The following is a 20,973-nucleotide window of genomic DNA, read 5'->3' on the forward strand; positions in this document are numbered from 1 at the left end:
GAGTGAGAGGTTAAAATCTGTGATCCAATCGGGTTTGTATTACCTTTGTGAAAAGGCATGCAAGTCATGACTTCCGTTATAGTGTTTCAAGAGCCGGAGACAGCGGTACAGAAATTGGCAAAAAAATAATTCAGTTACCAATAACATTAAAAAAAAATATGAAAGTTTTTTGGTTTTTATATTGGAAGGTTTCATAGAATTCTACTTTTGTTCATTAAGAAAATTTGGGGGTTTACGGCCACTTTAATAGTTTTTTCTCTGCCAGCGGAACTGCTGGGCACACACAAACAGATCTTTGGTCAAAATGCTGTGGAAAGGCAGATTATCTGGTGAAAAGAACAATCCAGCCTTTTAGTAAAGGTGCCATAGATGCATTGTTGGGGGCTTTGGCAGGGTATTTAATTGATGAATACATACACAGGCCTATGGAATTATCTAACAGATCTTACAGCTTGTCGAGCTGGAATCTGCCTCATGGCACATGGATTGCAACTGAAATATCAGTTTGTGGCGTGCCCACACACAGACTGACGGGAAAGCAGCCTACAATGTCAGCAGGGGGTGGCCGGCCTTATGCTATATATATAACTTGCCAGCGTTGGAGGCCCTTGTTAAATAGGAGTTGTTTGCATCTTAGCTGTATGGAAACATATCCTATTAATAAACAGTGAAAATCTTCCAGTTATTCCAGATAGTAAAGCAAGATGTGAACGTTCATTCCTATAACCTCAAGGCTTATAAATAATATGGATGGAAACCGTGTTTACAGGTTTAGGGAATATGGCCACTCCCATTCATGTCCACAAACATGCAGAAAAGGAGACATGGTTAGAAATGATATCGACACAGATATCTGCTGCCCTGTATACTGAAGAACTGTAACTACCTGAATAGCCCTCATAACAGCAGGAGATAATGTTTGGCCCTACTACCACTGGTTAATTTATATGCCAGTACTAGACATTCAGCTGTGGGAACAGGGAGAACGGGGAGATGTAGTTTCATCTAAGTAAAGAAACACTAGTAACCTGGCCTGGTGCTGAGGTAGAAAAAGCCATTGAATGGATACTAGACGCCATAAGGGCGGCGACCCACTTGTGGGTCACCACTTCCTCTTGCTCAAACCAGTTATTTTTCTTTTAAGCACAGCAAAACAAAGATGTTATTACACATCATTGATAGTGTGTTCCCTGTGCTGAACTTACCATTTTGTTTTGTGGAAGGGAAACTGCAACCTGCTCCGATACTGTCATCACTGAAAATGAAATATATCTGTACATATAAACCTTTATGTACTGTATTTGCCACTATGTATTTTTTTTTTTATATATATAAGGGTGGGCTTATTTTCCAATACACATACCACTTCCTGATCATTAAATGCTGATGGGCTCAAATTTGTTCTAGAAACATAGCAGTGCCAACAACTCATTGGAATTACCCACAGCTGCATGGGGCTGCCATATTCAGGGCTTTCTTAGTTGTTCACAATGGAAAATGTGTGACATTAACCCAATAGCAATATATATGTATATATATGAGATATATTAGATCTATATTGTATGTAAATTGCAGTATAGCAGAGTAGCAATAGTCTCCCAGTTTTTTGTTATTGTAGTAGCCTTGTTTTTGTATGTGACTTTATGTTGAAGGATAGGAAAGCATTTCCCCCTTGCAGTTCACATTTCCGGGACCTGTAATTGACAAATGCAAGGCAAATAGCTTAAAATCAGGTCTCTATATCAGGGTCAAAAGTATAGAATCTGCCAGTATTTTGCTTTAGTATCTCCTTTAGTTTGGTCATATATTCCTTTGCCTGGTTTAAATCCCTGATTGCTAACCTGCGCTCCTTCTGCTGTCCATATTCAGCCTCCCGGCATCCCTTTGACTGCTGGAGGACTGCAGGTTGGAAATCCAAGAGCAAAGTGTCTTATTTTTAAAGCCTTGCCAATAACCCTGAGTTCCCTGGGTCAGCCCATTCTGTCTTGCCATGGCCTGAACTGTTTAAATTATGTATTTCAGACTTTGAGAAAGAAAGGACTTAATGGTTGTGACAGCCCAGATCCCGATGCAGACGATTCAGTAGGTCACAGCCCTGAGTCTGAAGACAAATACAGAAAGATTAATGAAGATATTGATCTTATGATCAGCAGGCAAAGATTGTGTGTAAGTACTCGGAGACACCGTTCCGCTTTTTTACACTGTGATATTTCTCTAAACCTGGCAGGCATTGAACAAGAAAGAGAATAAAGGCTGTGAAAGCCCAGATCCTGACTCCTCTTATGCTCTCACCCCACGCACTGAAGAAAAATATAAAAAAATTAATGAAGAGTTTGATATTATGATCAAGAGTCATAAAATACCTGTAAGTACTGAAGGGTGGATGGCTGCTCTGCTCATATCCGCTGAAGTAACACCCTTTGACTTACTGCCCTACAGCCCTTGGGAACTGCAACTCCCAGCATGCTCAGTCATAGTTCATAATGTCCTGCAGGCTGTGAGTTTCACATCCCTGCTTTAATCCTTGTAGTGCTGGTTTCTACCCCACCCCATTAATAAAATCACAGGAAATAGGGAAAATGAAGAGCAGAACATTTTATAGCATTCACAAATATATAGATATGTGTCAGATTTGCAGCATATTTAAAATTGCATATGCTTTTCTATGGTAGCACTAACAATTTTCTGAATCATCCAAGCGAGGATCATAGAGGCCGTGGTGCCAAATAGGTGCTTTCCCAGCCACTGAAAGCAGCACAGGGCCTTTAAATATTTTAAAAGCTGTCAAGCGTTGGGAATATTTATAGATATATTTGTGGAAGTTACCTTTCGCTCATACAAAGTGTATCATTTAGGTCATGGAGGAACTTTATACCAATCCCTTAGGACAAGATCAGTAGGGATCTGTAATTTCCAGGGGGTTATTTGCAGGTCTGCTTATGAAAAGGATCTTGCAGCAACTTATAGGGGCTCAACATACAGAACAGCTGGTCCAGGATTTCAGAATCTACTCATAGATCCTTGCCTTAACTTATAGCAACCAGTCAGATGTTTCAAATCACAGACCTGTGAATACTTCCCACTCATAGGTTGCTGAAGAACATGTTGCACCTTTTATTTCCATTACACCCTATCACTTTAAGCTGCAACAAGAGGACTCATGTCCCTATCTAATTACCGTAGAACTCAACTGTGTCCAAGCTAATTTTGCTCCAAACCTGAGACTTAAGCCTTGGGTTCATGCATTGAGTCATGTGATGTTGCTTAACTGACAACATTTTCTCCTATTTGACTCAGAGAGCTTTATAGTTGACCTCCATTGTTGCTTTAAAAAAGGTGACATAATATTAAAGGAAAACTATACCCCCAAACAATGTAGTTCTCTATAAAAATATATTGCATAAACAGACTCATGTAAAACCTTGCTTTATCTTTTTGTTAATGCCAGGGTCAGTTACAAGTTAAGTACAGGAAAGCTACCGTAATTATTCAAAAACATATAAAATACATAATGAAGAACAGTTAATGTTAGATTAGAATAGGTACATCTATAACATACTAAAAGTGAATGTAAAGACCACTAGTTTCTGTGCCCATGTTGGCACCACGGTGCCATGATGATGATCTCTTTTGGTTGCCCAGAACTGTGCAATACAGCTTGTGCTAAATTGGCCTCCAAAATAGCAACCATAGGAGTACTAGATTCCTATTAATAGTAATAAAATAGCAATGCAGGAATATTAGGAAACCAACTAAAGAAGAGCCATTACTGTGGGACATAAAATGTTGCCATGCTATTTATAGCACCTTTAAAAACTAAATGCTACAGTACAAAAATGGTAATTAGGTGCAACTTGTTTCCCTTTGAGTACAAATACTTTGTACAAATTTAAAATAATAATGTAATATTTATTAATACAGTTAAATTGTAACTATAGCCTTTGGTAGCGTAGTGTATGTGCAGTTTATTCTTCTATCCCATTCTGTTAAATGTATCACCCTACCAATGTTTCCTCTAATTTCTTCTTGGCTGCAATGCCTTGGTATCAGTATGTTTCTTTATACAGATCTGTGGGCAGTATGCACAGTTGGGCCTTCTACAGAATTTACCAATATAATCTAAGTAGTAATTGTTTATTCTGCACAACACCATCCTATGCATTTCATCATGCTACCTTTCTACCATCATTATCATAACTCCATAAGCCCAACATGGTGCCCACAAATTCCCCTGGACTATCTATTAGTCATAAATATATGCTGTTTTCACAGAAAAAGATGTATAAATGTATAGAAACACGTATAAATATATAGGGACAGAATATATGCAATCAGCTATCACCGTACAACATAACAAGTAAAGAAAATAAGTCAAATAAATAGTATATTTTTCTCTGAAAACATATACTTAAATATATCTGAAATTGCAAAATTTTGAAACAACTACTATCAGAGCAAAGTTTCAGTCCATAAGGAACTATCACTGCAAGGCTTTCTGGGTAATCTGGCATTCTGGAAAGTGCATCAAAATGTAATTGTACTAATGGGTTATGCACTAATTGCAAATTGCAGGGAACCAAAGTGCATGAGATTCCATGACAGGGATTAAATCACGTGTGTGTGTTTTGGGGTGAGATGAAAGCATTCTTAAGCTTTGCTTTTCCTAAATATCCTGCATTCATTGCTGTGCTGTAACGTTTGGTTACATTTAATATTCGGCCTCAAGGAAATTCACATGCCTTGCCAGTCATTTAAGAGAAATAACTTTGCATGAGCTGTTTTCTCTGTCTGTTTTTGATGCAATCTTGAATGGAATATGTGTTTATATGCATATAAATCAGTGTATGATTGATTGTTTTCTCCAGCTGGGATGACATACATATGTAAATGTATTTCTTTTATTTTGTGGGCTTTAGAGCCTTCTGCTCAACGTGTTCAATAGTGTACCCAGTCTCCTAAACATAAGGTCCTAGAGCAGTGCTGTCCATCTGGACACCCCTGGATTAGATGTGATCCTCCTGATGTATTTATATGGCTCTCTTCTAAGACCTTTATCTATGACATTAATTAATGGAATCTATGCTATTGAAAGTAATTTGCCCTCTGCCGGATAGAACTGAATGTGGTTCTAGAGCAAGGGTTCCCAACAGTTTCTTATTACTTACACTACTGGCCTGACCTATAAAACCTTCAAAATAGAAATTCTTATTCAGTTTTATAGACTGCATTAGTATTTGCATGTACATGGAAAGCTATAGGAATCATCACACCTGGAAACGCTCAGGCTTTGTAGCAAATGAGCCATGTTGATTTAGCAAGATTAGCTTGGCTTCCACCCTACTGGCTTATAAACGACGCTGTCAGATGCATGATTAGCTACTAGTGAGTCAATCATGTGAAACTGCCAGAGGGACTCATTTTGGCTATTTCTATGCCACCCCCCAAGTGGGAAAACTACAGCCAGGATTGTTCCTCAAAGTTGTGAGGCTTTGTGGTGAGAATCAGCCACACATAACTCGTTGATTTAGTGAATAGGCCACCTAGTTCTAAATAAAGTGTTATTTATGGGGCCCTTGCTCTTTTTTTAAAAAAAGGTCTAGTCTATACTATACATTTTCAACTTAGCTAAAACTAATAAGCTCTATAAAACATGGGGGTTCATTAATTACATCATAGGTGGGGTCAAATATGTCAAATGAAGAAGACAATTCTGCCAAGTAAAATGATTGTTTTGGGATCAGCCTTACTGCCCAGGTTAGACATTACTAATTTTCTCTAGTATTTACATTCATGGGGACAGTTGAGGGAAGATTGTGACATTCAAGCTGTCCTATTCAAAGAGCTATAAAAGAAATATTGTAATTTCAAGTATTTCAAGAAACTATTCTTCTTCCCACTGCCCTTCGAGAAAGTAGCATTTGGTAATTTTACCTCTGAGCCTTTCACCACCTGCGATCATGTCCTTGTGTCCTAGCTTTCCTTTTGTCTGAAATGTTGATACATGTCGTGCCACGTGGCTATTTTTATAGCTCTCTAAGCCTAAGCCACGAGACTTGTCTAGACTCTAATTAAAAATGTTTAATGTAAAATTATTAAACAAGTATATTTTGACTTCATTCTCCGGTTCATCTCTTAATCCTTAACTAGGTATAAATGTATGTATATTTCCTTCTTATTTATTTTCTTTGTAAAATATATAACTGTGCTTTGTAAGGACATGTCATTTGTAAGTTTCAGCAAGTCACAGATCTATTTGGGTATGTGTCCCCTCAGTGACCAGACATGTTCTTATTGACATTCAGAATCTAAAAGGTGTTCTCAGCTAGACTAATTATGGGGCACATTTGGCCAGAAGGGAACTCTACAGCTTTCTTTTCACTTATACAAGATTTTAGGAGTATATTTATCAAAGGCAGAAGTTTGATAAGCCTGCCCATACGAACTATATCTAAATTAATATAGAGCTGTGAAGCTTCCTTCTGGTGAACTGTGGTAAACTTTATTTACACCTTTTAATAACTATGCATCCAATTTTCCACCCCTATCACACTTGGGGATGGGGCCTTGGGGGTTCTATATGCACAGTTGGCAACACCTAAAGATATTTCCTTTGTCAGTGAACCAGTACATTACATGGTCTGCTCCTAAAGTAGGCCTCATGGGAATTTGTGTGAAAAAAGACAATAGTCCATCAAGTTCAGCCTCGCCGATCAATCCCTAGTACTTTTATATTAATAAATAGAAAAAACATGGCACTCTGAAGGCTCATGGTAAATGGTAAATGGTAAAGAAAAGATTCCATTTTGATCACATCAATGCACACACCTGTACATATACAAACACATGTTTATATACATGTGGGCCTTGAGATTATTATGCAGCCTCTCTTAAAGGCATTAATGCCATAATATATAGGCTTGATAGAGTTAGGGTAGGCACTGGAGATTTACTTTCTGGTACCAGGAATATTGAAACAATTCTGTGTGGTTAATGTAATTAAAAAAAAACCTGTGAGGGAAAGGTGCAAAATATTGAAATATTTAGCAGATATTCACCTTTTCTTACTAGAACCCGCAGACCTACTTTCATTTCCACATTAACAAGGAAGGAAGGTTTTTCTGCTGTTATAGGCATTTGCCACCCCCACCTAAGGAAAAATGTACACGTGACCTTACATCAAGACCAAAACCAATTGGGATAAAATGTATCTCTTATGGGTGATGGTGAGGCAAGATATCAGAATACTGCCCTTTACGCCATATTGATAGCCATGTAAAGAACGCAGGAGTCTCAGTAGAGTCATAGATTTAACTGGATTAAAAACATATTTATAAATGTAAAGAATTATGATAAAGAAAATTCAATGAGGCGACAAAAAGAGACAGAATCAAAATCACACAAACAATTGTTGTTATTGAAAGAAGAGGTGCTATTATTAGAAGTGATCTAGACTGATTTTCTTAATTGCCCTGTGCATACCTTAATGACACGCAGCTCTCGGGCTCCAGGCACTGCCACTTGCACTTATGATTCTCCCAAATTCCTGGGTGACGTGATAGTTACAGTATGTTTTCACACAAGCCTTTTTAGCTGCTTATATAGCAGTGCTGCAATATGAGAAGTGGGACATGAATGCCTCTTAAAAGCCATGTTGATTACAGCAATAACAGCTGTTGGCATTGAGATGGACAGGAGGTAAGGATTACTAACGGGAGGGGACAAGGAATTTTACTGGGATATGTGAAATCCCCCAAACCTGGTGTGAATCCCTTACTCTCATTACACCATATATGTTAAAATATTCTTTGGTTAGCTCATTTCGTGCAAATAAAATATGTTATTGGGTTTAGACATAATGTCCAACCTTTAGCTTGTGTTAAAGTACAATTCCCAGCCTTCTCTGACAGCTGAAGCAAGGACAGAAGTGTAGAAGAACCATTGAATAGTCCAGTGCATTCTTAGATTTGATATAGAATATGTTCAGCAGGGCCGGTATTATAAACTGCGGGGTCCAATTGGGACCATTTTGGTGGAGCTTCCTACACAAGGTGTTGCCAACTGGTACAGAATTCCAGGGCTGGGTGAGCAAATAATCCCTTCCTCTTGCTCTTTCCATGTGACTGATGCTGTAACCCTGCCCTTTACACCTCTATTTTCACTGGTTTCATTGGCCCCCAACATTTCATGGCACAATGTAGCCCGCAAGCACTGGGCACTGACAAATCAAGCAGATTATGTACAGTGTGAGACAGTGATTGTTGGTCCCTCAAACACACTATACACAGTGAAAGACCCCTGTGTTTACCCTGGGGTATCAGTATGAATGCAGTGCCCGCTTTGTGTTTAATGTCCCAGAACAGCGAGCAGTCATTGTTGGGGACAAGCATTATATGCTTATTCCTGTTGGTGTAGGGCCCCTATGGGTGTGGGGCCCTATTGGGCCCAATAGCTTCGACTGGCCTAAAGCCAGCCCTGATATTCAGTGTCTTACTGTAATGTGTTGTGCCATGCCTAAACAAGAACAGAAAAGTAAGTGACTGCTACTGTTGTAGGTTTTTTTTTCTTTTTAAAAAAGGGGGGTGATAAACTTAAAAACCTCTGCTGTGCAAAACCTTCAACTAAAACAAATGGTGTCCAGAGTCAATTACTGACCTTGAGCACCCACAAAGGGCAATTCAGAATGTGGTCATTGTGGTTTTAAAGTATAGGGTGTCCTGGTCTGAAAGCTGGACACTGCCATTTTACACAGGAAGGATGGCACCGTCAAAATGACAGCCTCACAGACGCTCTAAACACATGGCACACTATATCCATTTTGGGTTTGTCTTGCCCACCTGACCACAAACTAGGGGTGGTAAGAACACACAGCCAGCAGTTAAAATGCACAACGGCAAGCCTTTGCTCATGAAGAAAAAAAGAACCATTGAAAGGCTGGGTTGTGGATATGAAACATGGGTTATATCTGTAACCACTAGTACAAAGAGGAACCTGACTTCTTCATCCATAAGAAAACACTATCTCTGCCAACAGAAAAGTTGGGAATGGCACTTCATGAAAAGGGACGCTCAGGTTTCCGCAGAAAGAGCCTAAGGACATGTATTTTATGGGGCAAAAACATCTGCTAATAATTAGGCCTGCATTTGTACTTTGAGTAGGATCATTAGCGTGCGTTGCTGAGAATGTTCAGGATTGGAGTTTAACAAGCTCTCTTAATTACTAGAAAAGAGTGTGTGGGTACATCCTAGACCATTAAATCACATTTGTGTACCCATAAGCCCACCCAGCAAATATAAACCCTGTTGTAAAAAAAAAAAAAAGAATATTGGACATAACTGAGGACCTCCATAACCATATAAAGGTTATACGGGTCAGGGAACTCCATGGTGTCTTCTAATATTGTCATATTGTATTCAAAAGAAAAGCTGAACCTCAGAACTACCAACTTTACTGTACATTTTTGTCTATGCCCTATCATGCCTAGAACACAAATCACCAATTATATTTTATTTAGCACTTTAGGCACATCTATTCATGTGCCTAAAACTAGCAGAAAATGGAAATTTGATTTATAAAAAAAACTTATATTTGGTTAAATCATGTTGATTATTATGGGTATGGGACTTGTTAACCAAAATGCTTGGGATCTGGGGTTTAGAGATGGCCTTCCTTTCATTTGGAGCCTTATGGATAACAGGTTTCCAGATAACAGATCCCATACCTGTATTATTATTGTTTGGATTGTGTTTCAGTTTCCAGAGAAGCAGAAGTAATATTCTGTGTAATGAGTGGCACCATTCTGCGTAGGCAGTTATTCACTTTTCTTAAGTGGTGTGAAGAGTCCTTAGCCAAAGATTAATAAATATATTTTAGTTGTTCATATAAAGGGTATCCTGTTATCAGCAGGTACTTTTTCCATTATATTTAAATGTCATGCATTCTGTGAATGTCTGGGGGGACACATGGGTGATCGGAGAACTGCTTCTTCACATGGCTGTGGAGAGAATGGAATATTTACTGACAGAGACATCTTGAGGGGTGTGCAAGCAGGGGAGACCACTCCATGACCCATCTTAAAGGGGCGATGTTCCCTCTAAGTGGGGTGCTTGTTTAGTCCCACTTACTTTTGTACTGCTTTTTATTCTAATTGTTGCTTACTTGATGAAACTATCTTCACATAATAATGTGTGTTTCATACTTTAATGCACATACCATGAATAATTGGGCTCTAATAGTTATTGCCAATGCTGAACTGACATTTGATAAAAGCCTAAACCTATCAGCTGCAATACCAGACATAAAAATGTATTACAAGTACAGTATGTGTACTCCTTGTACTAATTCTCCATAGTACAATATTTACAATAAATATTTCTTCTCTTTTTTTTGCTTAGGCCGTTCCTCCTCCAAATTTTGAGATGCCCGTTTCTATCCCGGTGTCCAATCCAAACAGTTTGGCATACAGTAATCCAGCTGTTTCACTGGGTAACCACAACCTTTTGCCACTCTCCCACCCATCCCTGCATAGAAACAGCATGTCTCCCGGCGTGACGCATCGACCACCAAGTGCAGGTAACACAGGTACGATTTGCATTAATCCATAAGGCCTGTATTCTGTCCACTTTTCGGACCTGTTTCATACCCACCACCTTGTTTATGTTATCCTCAGATTTGCCATAACCAGAGCTGTTTTTAGAGGATTTTAAAACCAGGGTGGGCCTCATAGACAAACAGCCCTATGTAGATGGAAAGTAAAGATAAGTGACACAGCTATGGCTATGGTGCAGGGTGCCATTTTGCTCTAGAGTGCTATTAGCCGAAAATATATATGGATGACTGCATGCAGGATTCAGGGTCTTATGTCGAACAGGAAAATTAGTAGCTGCCAGCCTGCTTCTTGTAGCTGATAAGAAATAGGTTTCATAATTCAATGATTTTCAGACTACAAATCACAATTAAAGCCTAAACACACAGTTTTACATGAGCAGAGTATGTTGTACAACAGCAGACTAATGCCAGTAAAACATTGCTTTATTTACAGATCACAGTGACTGCCTTTTACTGTGCACTAAAATGTATATTTTACATAAAAGCTCAAGGTTATATTTAGCCTTTATATTATCCAAAGCTAGACACAAGTAAATTAATGGTGAAAACGGACCAAGCAGCTTTATGGAAGTCATCTAAGATGTGGGATCTGTGGTCACTTTCAACTCTGCTAACTCCTGTGTTTTTTTATTTTTAATTTGTAGGTGGTCTAATGGGTGGGGACCTCACAACCGGTGCAGGCACCAGTGCAGGTAAAACACCACAGTGTTCAGCAACAAGTTTAGAGGTTAAATAAATAATGTATTTCATCTTTGTTGCTTTAAAGTGATATAGAGTTTCCAGGCTTTTAAAAGAACATTCCTGTATCATTTTATCTTAGCCCCCTGTTGTCAGTGTCAGGGAAAAAACTGGACCACCTATGTGAACATTATCTCAAATCTATCTGGTCTTTACCTGCCCCCAAGCTGGCAGATGTGAGAGAATGGATGTTGGGAATAGGTCATGTGTATGTGACAGGGGGTCTGGGGCAAGGTTTTTGATCACTAAAACTTGTGCTGGTGGTGTCCAAAACTTCACTAATTGCTACTAAGGGTCTTCCCATTCCCTTGAATGAGAATCATCTAAATTAAAAGGCGCTTCCCATTTAATTAAATAGAAGCTAATCCAGACTGGGTAGAGGCACTTTTTTTTTAGAAAAGCGGTGACCCCTCTATGTGCTTCACTTATCTGATTCAATTATATAAGCAATGGTGATGAGTGTACAAGTCCATTGTGAGTGCTGCTTTATTCCTCTGGGCAACATCAGTGGCCAAAAAACTCCCATTGCGTTAGGCTTAACAGCTGGAGGGTAGCAGCTTAACTATTTGAATGCCTTACTGCTGTTTAAAAATAACTGAAGATGTCAGTGACAGTGGTTTCATACAGTCTTCTAAGAATATAATTATTGTTATTGTCCATTATTTTTATAGCGCCGACATGCTACACAGAACTTTACAAAGATTATACATCATTCCCATCAGTCCCTACCCCAGTGGAGCTGACACTTTAAAGGAACAGTAACACCAAAAAATTAAAGAGTTTTAAAGTAAATGAAATATAATGTACTGTTGCCCTGCACTGGTAAAAGTTGTGTGTTTGCTACAGTAACTCTACTATAGTTTATATATAATAAGCTGCTGTGTAGCCTTGGGGGCAGCCATTCAACTGGGAAAAAGGGGAAAAGGCACAGGTTACATAGCAGATAACGGATAAGCTCTGTAGAATACAATAGTGTTTTATCTGTTATCTGCTAAGTGCCTGTGCCTTTTCTCCTTTGAATGGCTGCCCCCATGGCAAACACACCAGTTGTAGCAATGCATGGCAGCAGTACATTATATTGGTATTACTTTTATACACTTGATTTTTTTGGTGTTACTGTTCCTTTAAGATCCCTATCACATTCGCACACAATAGTTAATGTAATTAGAAGCCAATGAACCTTCTTGTATGTTTCTGGTTGAATATTTGTTCTAATAATGTATTGACATTTTAACATACAGAATATGTTTATATGTCTTTGAAAAATATAGATTTAAATATTCTGAACACATCAAGATATTTTTTTCTGGTTGCGGTCTTGTCTTCCTTAACCTTAGCAACCTGATCACAATCCGGCAAAGACTGAGTTGTTGCTTTATTTATGTACTTGACTTGCGTCTTGATGGCCTTTAGTCAGGCTCATCAGTTATTTGATGCTCTGAGCAGTGAAGTTTTCTTCGTCTCAGAAGAGGCTCTGTTAATCACAACCAAGTGTATTAACCTCAGTAAGAGGAGAAGAGCTTTATTGTGCAGTGAATGCAAGATCATCTTAGAAACTAGGGGAGACATCCTATTCAGAACAAAGGTTTATTTCTGTGAATGCGAAGTATGTTTAAAACAGTTATATCTCCTATATGTGTTCGCTTATATAACTATTAGACACTATTAGAATACCTTAGAATGTTACAAGTTCACTCAGGACTTTAGTTATATACAGTATATAGGACCCAGGCAAGGCAGCAATATCAGGGGGCAAACTTGAAGGATAAACATGATACAGTCTGGCCCAGGACCATTGAGGAATGCAAGGAAAACTGCTGCCTATGCTCTACAAAGAGAAGTCTTTAGGTCTTGGCTCAAAACCTTAACAGCTATAGGATAGATACCCACAATGTAAATATTAAAAGTATCTAACAATTATTTTACAACAATATGCCATTTGTTCTTTCAGAAAGGATTATTTTGGGTTAAAGGGTTATTTGGGGAACCTTTTATGGTGCATTGTGCGTTCCACTAAAGAGATAATAAATGATGATCCCAGCAACATGATGGTTTAAGTTTGTCTTAAGGAGTCACCCAGTTGTAAATGGACTAAGATATATACTAGTGGAACCAGTGAACAAAATGCCTGTTTGTTATGAGGAACTTCCACTCATTAGAAAGAGTCATTGCTACTTAAAACATGCAGCGAGGTTACAGATGGTCAGTAGGTCACATAGCAAATATGCAACTCAGGAGTCTTATTTTTGTTACTGTAAATCCTCATGACTTCATGTCCCGTCTGCCCCAATATTGTGTCTGTGTCCCTCCTAGAAATTAAAATGTGAACCTCTGGACATCTCAGTCCTGCCACTGTGCTTTATTAGGGATAGCCTTGCTTTTGTTCATTGTCTGGTATTCCATTGCACACGCTTGTTTTGCAGGCCATGGGGGGAGATCTGGGAGTAAGCTGGATGAAAAGATGAGTTCAGTTCAGGGTTCAACTGTCTGCCCAATAATATATTTAAACAATAAAACTATTTAGGAGCTTGGTATGTCTTTTAGTGCAGTTTGAGTGACATCAAATATTGTCTTTGTTCAGACTCCCTCCAAATAACAGAGAGCTCTGTATTATTAGTATGTAGTAGATTCAATCTAGTCATGTATTAGAATGCCGGAGAGTTCAGGGTTCTTGCTATATTTGTAAATTCCGAATGTCTTCAATTTGTTTTAAAATTTTCTGTAGAAATGTTGCATCTACATTTTTTAGAGATTGGAATGATAGGTAATAGATGTTAAACTTCACATTAAATATAATAGATTTTTTGTGGTGGTGGGGGGGTGATATTCACTGATGCCCATAGCTCATTGTGACTGGCTTCTATTAACTCAAATGCCAAGCAGTCCCTTGTTGATGCATCTGTCTGCCTTGCTTGGCCAAAACAGTATCTCAGTTAATCTGTAGACACAGGGCCATACTGGCCGGCGAGAGTATCAGAGGATCCCTCTGGAGCTGTAGTGGGAAAAAGCCAATGAGAATTCCCATCAGTCATGTCTTATTTAGACCATATGTCTATATGACACCTATTACATTTGGCACTGTTTAAATATAATTGTTGTTAGAATGGGCTTTCTTTGTCAGGTTCTTTGATGGGTACCAACAGGTCCAGTCCAACACTGCATAGACATTTGAGGCAAGCATAGCATGTGCTTATAATTCAGCACACATTCAGAAAAGAAATTACTCCCCACGTGCCTTGGGAGGGTACAGCCCAAACGTTCTTGGTAGTTTGAAGTAGTCAGAACTGGGCTGTAGGCTTTTTGGTTTTAGGCACCATTGTGAGATCCAACATCTGGCCAGGGCTCCCCAATACTTAAAATAAGGTTATAGATATGTGAAAATGTTGTTCAGAACAGCAAATTAATTGTTCACCTTAAGTCAACGTACGTTGGATTTCCGAATAGGAAGCAAATAGACTTTCTCCTAGAATCTCATTTTAACATGGCTGGAGGCTGGGCCCTCCAGACATCCATTCTTGCACCTATATAGGTTTGAGTACAAGTGCTAATAATCCTATTTGATGGGAATTCTTTACATTTATAGGTTTCCTGGGTTACTGTTCTTTTAAATACTTTATAAAAAGGATAGAGCTTCTTGAAGAATGCCTGCTCTTCCCAGACAATATTACAATGGCAGTCAAATCTGCTTCTATATGTGCCCCACAGACTAAATATTTCAAAGTCATTATGGGAAGATTAATAGCAGGGAATTATTAATCTGAAATTACCTAATGAGCAGAAAGTCTGGGTGATTAAATATTTCATGGCTAAAGCACTGCGGCAGAGCTGGAGAAGAAATGTAGCCTGCCATCCATATTCTCCCTTGTACTGACAGCAACAGCAATGTCATGTGTGCTTTAGGTATAATTAAACTAACCAGCTGCAAAATATTAACCACAAACACACTATAGTCAGTTGCCAGATGTAACCAGCGAGATTGTTTCTTCTGGGAAATGTAAGGCACTGAAACAAGAATGTACTCTTTATTTATCCACATAAACAATGCATTTAGAATTTACCAGCATACTTCTGGGCTCTCCATATGTTTCTGTTAAAGGGCTAGTGCATGCATATCAGCACTTTGTACGTATATAAGTATATATATTTCGTTTCTACTTGTGTATGCCGCACTATACATTAAACGATACAACAGGAAAGGAAACAATACACTTAAAAAATAATGGGGCTTATTTACTTACAGAGCCCTGGAGCAGTACTGCAAGGGAGTAAATCAATGCAAGTAGAACCTGAGACATTTATGCATGGCCTATTTTTTCTGTGCCATATTAATAATGTCTATAAACTAGATTTAAGCCCACGTGCTATGCATACTGAGAACTCGCTAAATTCTCGGCATCCCACTGACAGGTAAAGGCTCTCAGCTGGTACTGGGAGTTGTAGTTCTGCAGCATATAAAGTTGCACAGCTTTTCTATCTCTGCTGTAATTAATTCCTGCCATAAGTACTATATATACCTAATGCTTTTGAGGATGCCTTAAGTTATGTAAAAGAGACTAAAGGGGCATATTTATTATAGTGTGTAAGCCAACATCACTTGATGTTGCCCATAACATCTAATCAGATCTTTGCTTTTGTTTTCTAACTTGTAGGTGACCGTTCAGATCGAATTGCTGATTGGTTGCTATGGGCAACATCACCCGCGATATTGCTTACACTCTATAATAAATATGCCCCTTTAAGTCTGACCAAAAGCAGTAACCAATTAGCAGGAAGCATTTACTGGTCACCTGGGCAAACTTTTTTTACATATTGGGGGTCTTGGGGCTCCGTCATCTTAATTCTTAACTTTAGTTGCCTTTTAACCATTTATTGCTGGGAGTGCTTTGGAAGCCAGTTTTGTATTTAGATGTTCACAGAGATGGCTTGAACATAAATAAGTGTCACTGAAACAAAACATTAAAAACATTTGTTTTAAATAACTTTGCACGGCCAGCCAAAATATATATTTTTTTGGCAAGTTGGACCTAGGCCTGACATTGTTGGCCTTGCTTGCATTGCCAAGTCCATGACCCCTCATACAGCTGCACGCCCCTCGGAACAGCTTGATAATGATGGGGTGGGGGTCTGTGTACTTGCTCGCTTTCTGGCTCAGATCACCAGATACGAGAAGCTGACTTTCATTCCGCCAGCAGCAGGATAACGTATACGTGCAGAGGTTGCCCGTGCAATGACTCCACATTTCTCCTCTAACTCTCCCTCCGATTTCCTCTTTTTGTCCTATTTTAGGTTCTTTTATGGTCTCAGATCCACATGTAACTAAGAATTTCATTCAGACTTTAGCTAAAAGTAAAGTGCACCCTTCTCTCTAAATCCATCTGTTTTCCATTTTCTTACACCGTATAATCAGGAAATCCATTCATTTATGACATATAATTTTTGCTCTTTCAAGTGGGCAGTGGAATGTGACACGGCGCACAGAGCTCCATTTAATTTGATCATTTTCCAGTCGGAATGTAATTGTAAAGTGTAGAATTAAAGCATGTTTAAACTGTACATTTAGATTTTTTATGTTTTCTTTCCTCTCTTTTAAATGCAAATGAGGTTATTCACATTAACCCTCGAGTCCCTGATGGACTGGTGAGGCAATGTGAGCTATGGAGTTCCGGTGCCACAGTCTTGATGCCCAGCTACGTGTACTAACAAACCTCACCACGATTTTCATATCCCAGTTGTGTGTAGCTCCTTGGGAGAGGCAAGAACTGAATGTTTTTTTTAGCCCTCTGGAGTATGCCATTGCATATGGTAACAGAGGGGTGTTTCACATAACATACTACACGTGTACATGAGTAATAAGCACCAGGCCTCCTTGGGTAACATATACAGTTTGTATAAACCAGGTAAACAAGTGTTCTTTATTCTTGTACATATCCTTTTGCACAATAATTCTGGCAACTGCCCAGCTTTTACATGAGCTAGGTTCATAAGTAATGGTCCTGCCCCATAAGAAAGTGTTTGTTAGATTGTAGTAAACATCATAACTTGGCGATACCACCCTCATAGGCACAGTCACTTAGGTCGGTCTCTGTCCTTAAAGGAAATCAATACCCCTGAACACTGTAGGTCTGTATGAAAATATATTGCATTAAACCGCTCATATGTAACACCCTGCTTCATCTAAATAAACCATATTCATACAAATATAATGTTTAGCAGTATGTGCCATTGGGTAATCTTAAATAGAAAACTGCCATTTTAAGAATTAAGGGCCGCCCCCTCGGATCATACACTTCCCTGTGCACACAAATAATCTAACAGATACATGCTAGGCTACATCAGCCAATGAATGGACACAGTTGTACCTTTTGCTTCCACACTACTTCCAGTTACAGTTAGAGCTGCATTATTTCCTGTCAGGTGATCTCTGAGGGAGCACACAGCCCATCACTAAATGGTGGCTCAAGGGAAAAGATGTAAAAAGGCAATATTTATATATTCCAGTTTGATAAGATTCTTTAATAGGTACACTTAGGGGCTGATTTACTAATCCACGAATCCGAATGAGAAAAATTCGGATTGGAAAATGAACATTTTGCGACTTTTTCGTATTTTTTGCGATTTTTTCGTCGCCGTTACGACTTTCCCGTAAATTGTCGTGACTTTTTCGTAACCGGTACGACTTGCGCGAATTGTCGCGACTTTTTCATAGCCATAACAAATTTCGGGAATTGTCGCGACTTTTTCATTGCCATTATGCCTTTGGAGAATTGTCGCGACTTTTTCATTGCCATTATGCCTTTGGAGAATTGTCGCAACTTTCGTATTGAGAGCTTGAAAAAGTCGCGACAATTCGCGAAAAAGTCGCAAAGTACCGATCATTACGAAAAAAACGCATTCGGACGCTTTTCGGACGTTCGTGGATTAGTAAATGTGCCCCTTAATATAACATCTGTTGGTTAGGTACTCATTATGGGGGTATAGTTTTCCTTTAGCAGTACAAGCCTGTTGGGGCAAAGAAGTCGCATACATGTTCTCTGTCTGAGGAAACCTGACCTAGCACTAGCTGAACTTCAACTGCTGCCTTTATCAGCTATGGCTGGATACAAGTAATGGGAATCTGAATATAGTAAGAGCAGAAGAGTCACCATATGTAAACTTAAGTTTTGAATGACCATATTTATTCCTTTCTATCTTCCCCACTTTACAATAGAGTTTACCTTAGATATGCCACTTTAGTTCAGGCATGAGAATGCTTCCAATGCTCCCCCTGCTATAAGTCTATGACCTTGTAATGCCGCTTACAAGTTTAGGCTCCCTATTCTGGGCTGCAATGTGTTCTACCACAGGTGAGGAAGTGGTGAGCACTCAACCCTAAATTGTATTTTGGGTTATAACTTTACTTTTAAGTAAGGGGGTTTCCTGTGCTGATAATGACTAGGCTGCGTTATAGTACTTTCAGTTTGGGTTGTCATCCTTCTGTCACAAACACAATCTTAATACATGGTTTTAGTTCAATTTAGTATGTTCCTAGTGTATTTTATCTGATTTTATAATCAGTATTATGTTTCTGTGCTTTTATTGCAAAGTGAAGAAATAATATTGTATGAAGTATTTATTTTAATCTGGTGCTTTCAGTTTAGGTAGATTCCTTTGTTATGCCGAAGTGTTGTCTAAAAAGTTGTCAATCGTTTAGAAAAGGAGGACATGAGGAATGCACACAGTGATGCAGCTAATCATGCGTTCACTCAGAAAATGCACTACATCACGAGAGGCTGTACTGGTTAACTCTAACTCTGCTTGGCTCTGAGGCTAGAAAGATGGATGCATCACAATCTGTTATTGTGTCCAGTGGAGAGCAGATTTTTTCATTCATTTAAACTTAGTGCTTTTATTACATATGGGGCTAAGTGCTAAGGCCAATAGCCTATTAGGCTTATTGGGTTGTATGTTACTAGTGAGTGTGTGATTCTCTCTGCAAACTATGGGACTGCCCCACGCTAGTTCAGTGGCAAAAGGGATTGAACCCAATGGGCAGTTTGGATATAATTTGGGGAGAATGCCCAATTGATATTGATACACCTAGAATCTCACCTAGAATTAGAGTGACATTTGGGGTGATAATGTATTTGCTGTCATAGATATTATTGCAACTCTGACCACGTGATTGTTCATCAATCTTTCTTATATATATAGTGTTATCATTTAAGGAGGGCTCTGGCCAAAGGTTGACACTATAAATGGAAAAAGTCCAGCAATCAGTGACCTAAAGTGAAAGATTCAACAGGAAAAGGCAAACCTTAAGGCTGATGCCACACGCTTGGTTGCAGGCACATGTAGCCGATATACGCATGAAAATGCGAGAGAATGCAAAGTCTCGCGTTTTCATGCTTATATCAGCTACATGTGCCTGCACCCGAGCGCATTCCATTCATTCGGGTGCAGGCACAAGTAGCAGGCGTAGGGCTGAATTTTCGGCAAGCGTTTTTCCTCTTGCCGAAAAAATCAGCCCTACGCCATGTGTGGCATCAGCCTAAAGGGTGAGATTTTGTGTGACCAGTAGCAGTATGATTCCTTTAATGATGTTTTTAATTATATTTGTAATTGCCAATTAACCTTTATTAAAGTAAAAAAGAAGTTTAAACAAAGGGTGGCTTCAACTTGAAGAGCCTGAATTCCTCTGAAGGGCTAGATGCATTAGCCTAGCGGAGAAAAGGCTGGGCATGTACAGTGCATGGGCAGATATAGACACTGTTACGCTGCATGTCTACTTGATTTGTAGGCAGCCTTCGCCTGTGTTATCCACAATGCTCGGGGCCTGAGGTTTTCCAGATAAGGGGTATTTTCATCATTTGGATTTTTGTACCTTGTCTACTAAACAAATAATTTAAAGACTAAATAAACCCAATAGGATTGTATTGGCTCCAGTAAGGATTATTTATATCTTAGTTGGGATCAAGTACAAGGTACTGTTTTATTATTACAGAGAAAAAGGAATCATTTTTAAAATGTGAATTGTTGAACTAAAATGTACTCAGTGGGAGATGGCCTTTCTGTAATTTTTACCTTTCTGGATAACAGGTTTCTGGCTAATGGATCCCATATCTGTACTTGACTTTTGTCCTGCCATCCTTATCTTTAAAAAATATATAATATTTCAGACACACAACACCCAAAATTATGGGGGAAAATTCTATACTCTCCAAACAGAAAAGTAAAAATGTCATCTCTGTGTATCGGTTATTCTCCCTTCTATTGTACAGTTCTGTAGAATATGTTGGTGCTTTATAAATCCTCAGCAGTTATAATAATTCAGCACAGATAAGTTAAAGGCACAATAACGCGTTTCTTGATGTACTTGTATAAGAAAGAACTCTGGCACAGATAAGGTTTTCTGGCGCACGTAGAAATGCCACAGAGCATGCCGCCCTTCTGTATGGAAAGCAAAGGATAAGGTTAAATAGTGGTTTAAGAGACAACATCTCCTTTTCTGAAAACCACATGCTTGTATTTATCAACGACTTTCAAAAGCCTGGTCTCTGGGAGAATAGAGAGCGGCACATTCTTTATCATTTCCGAATGCCCAGAGCATGGTAATTTAGCGACTGGAAGTTCTAATGCTTATTACACGTATTA

General features: G+C 38.9%; 1 protein-coding gene across 18 annotated transcripts in view; it reads left to right on the forward strand.

The window, feature by feature from the left end:
- Positions 1-20,973, forward strand: part of mef2c (MADS box transcription enhancer factor 2, polypeptide C (myocyte enhancer factor 2C)) — a 167,552-nt gene that overhangs the window by 131,216 nt on the left and 15,363 nt on the right. For 8 of the 18 annotated variants that reach the window (XM_012968753.3, XM_012968434.3, XM_012968618.3 and 5 more), the window contains 3 exon segments: positions 2,023-2,166; positions 10,392-10,578; positions 11,250-11,297. In XM_012968753.3, coding sequence (XP_012824207.1) covers positions 2,023-2,166; positions 10,392-10,578; positions 11,250-11,297 — 379 coding nt within the window. 18 annotated transcript variants of the gene reach the window in all.

The sequence above is a fragment of the Xenopus tropicalis genome, chromosome 1, assembly GCF_000004195.4.
Source record: "Xenopus tropicalis strain Nigerian chromosome 1, UCB_Xtro_10.0, whole genome shotgun sequence".
Lineage (NCBI taxonomy): Eukaryota > Metazoa > Chordata > Amphibia > Anura > Pipidae > Xenopus > Xenopus tropicalis.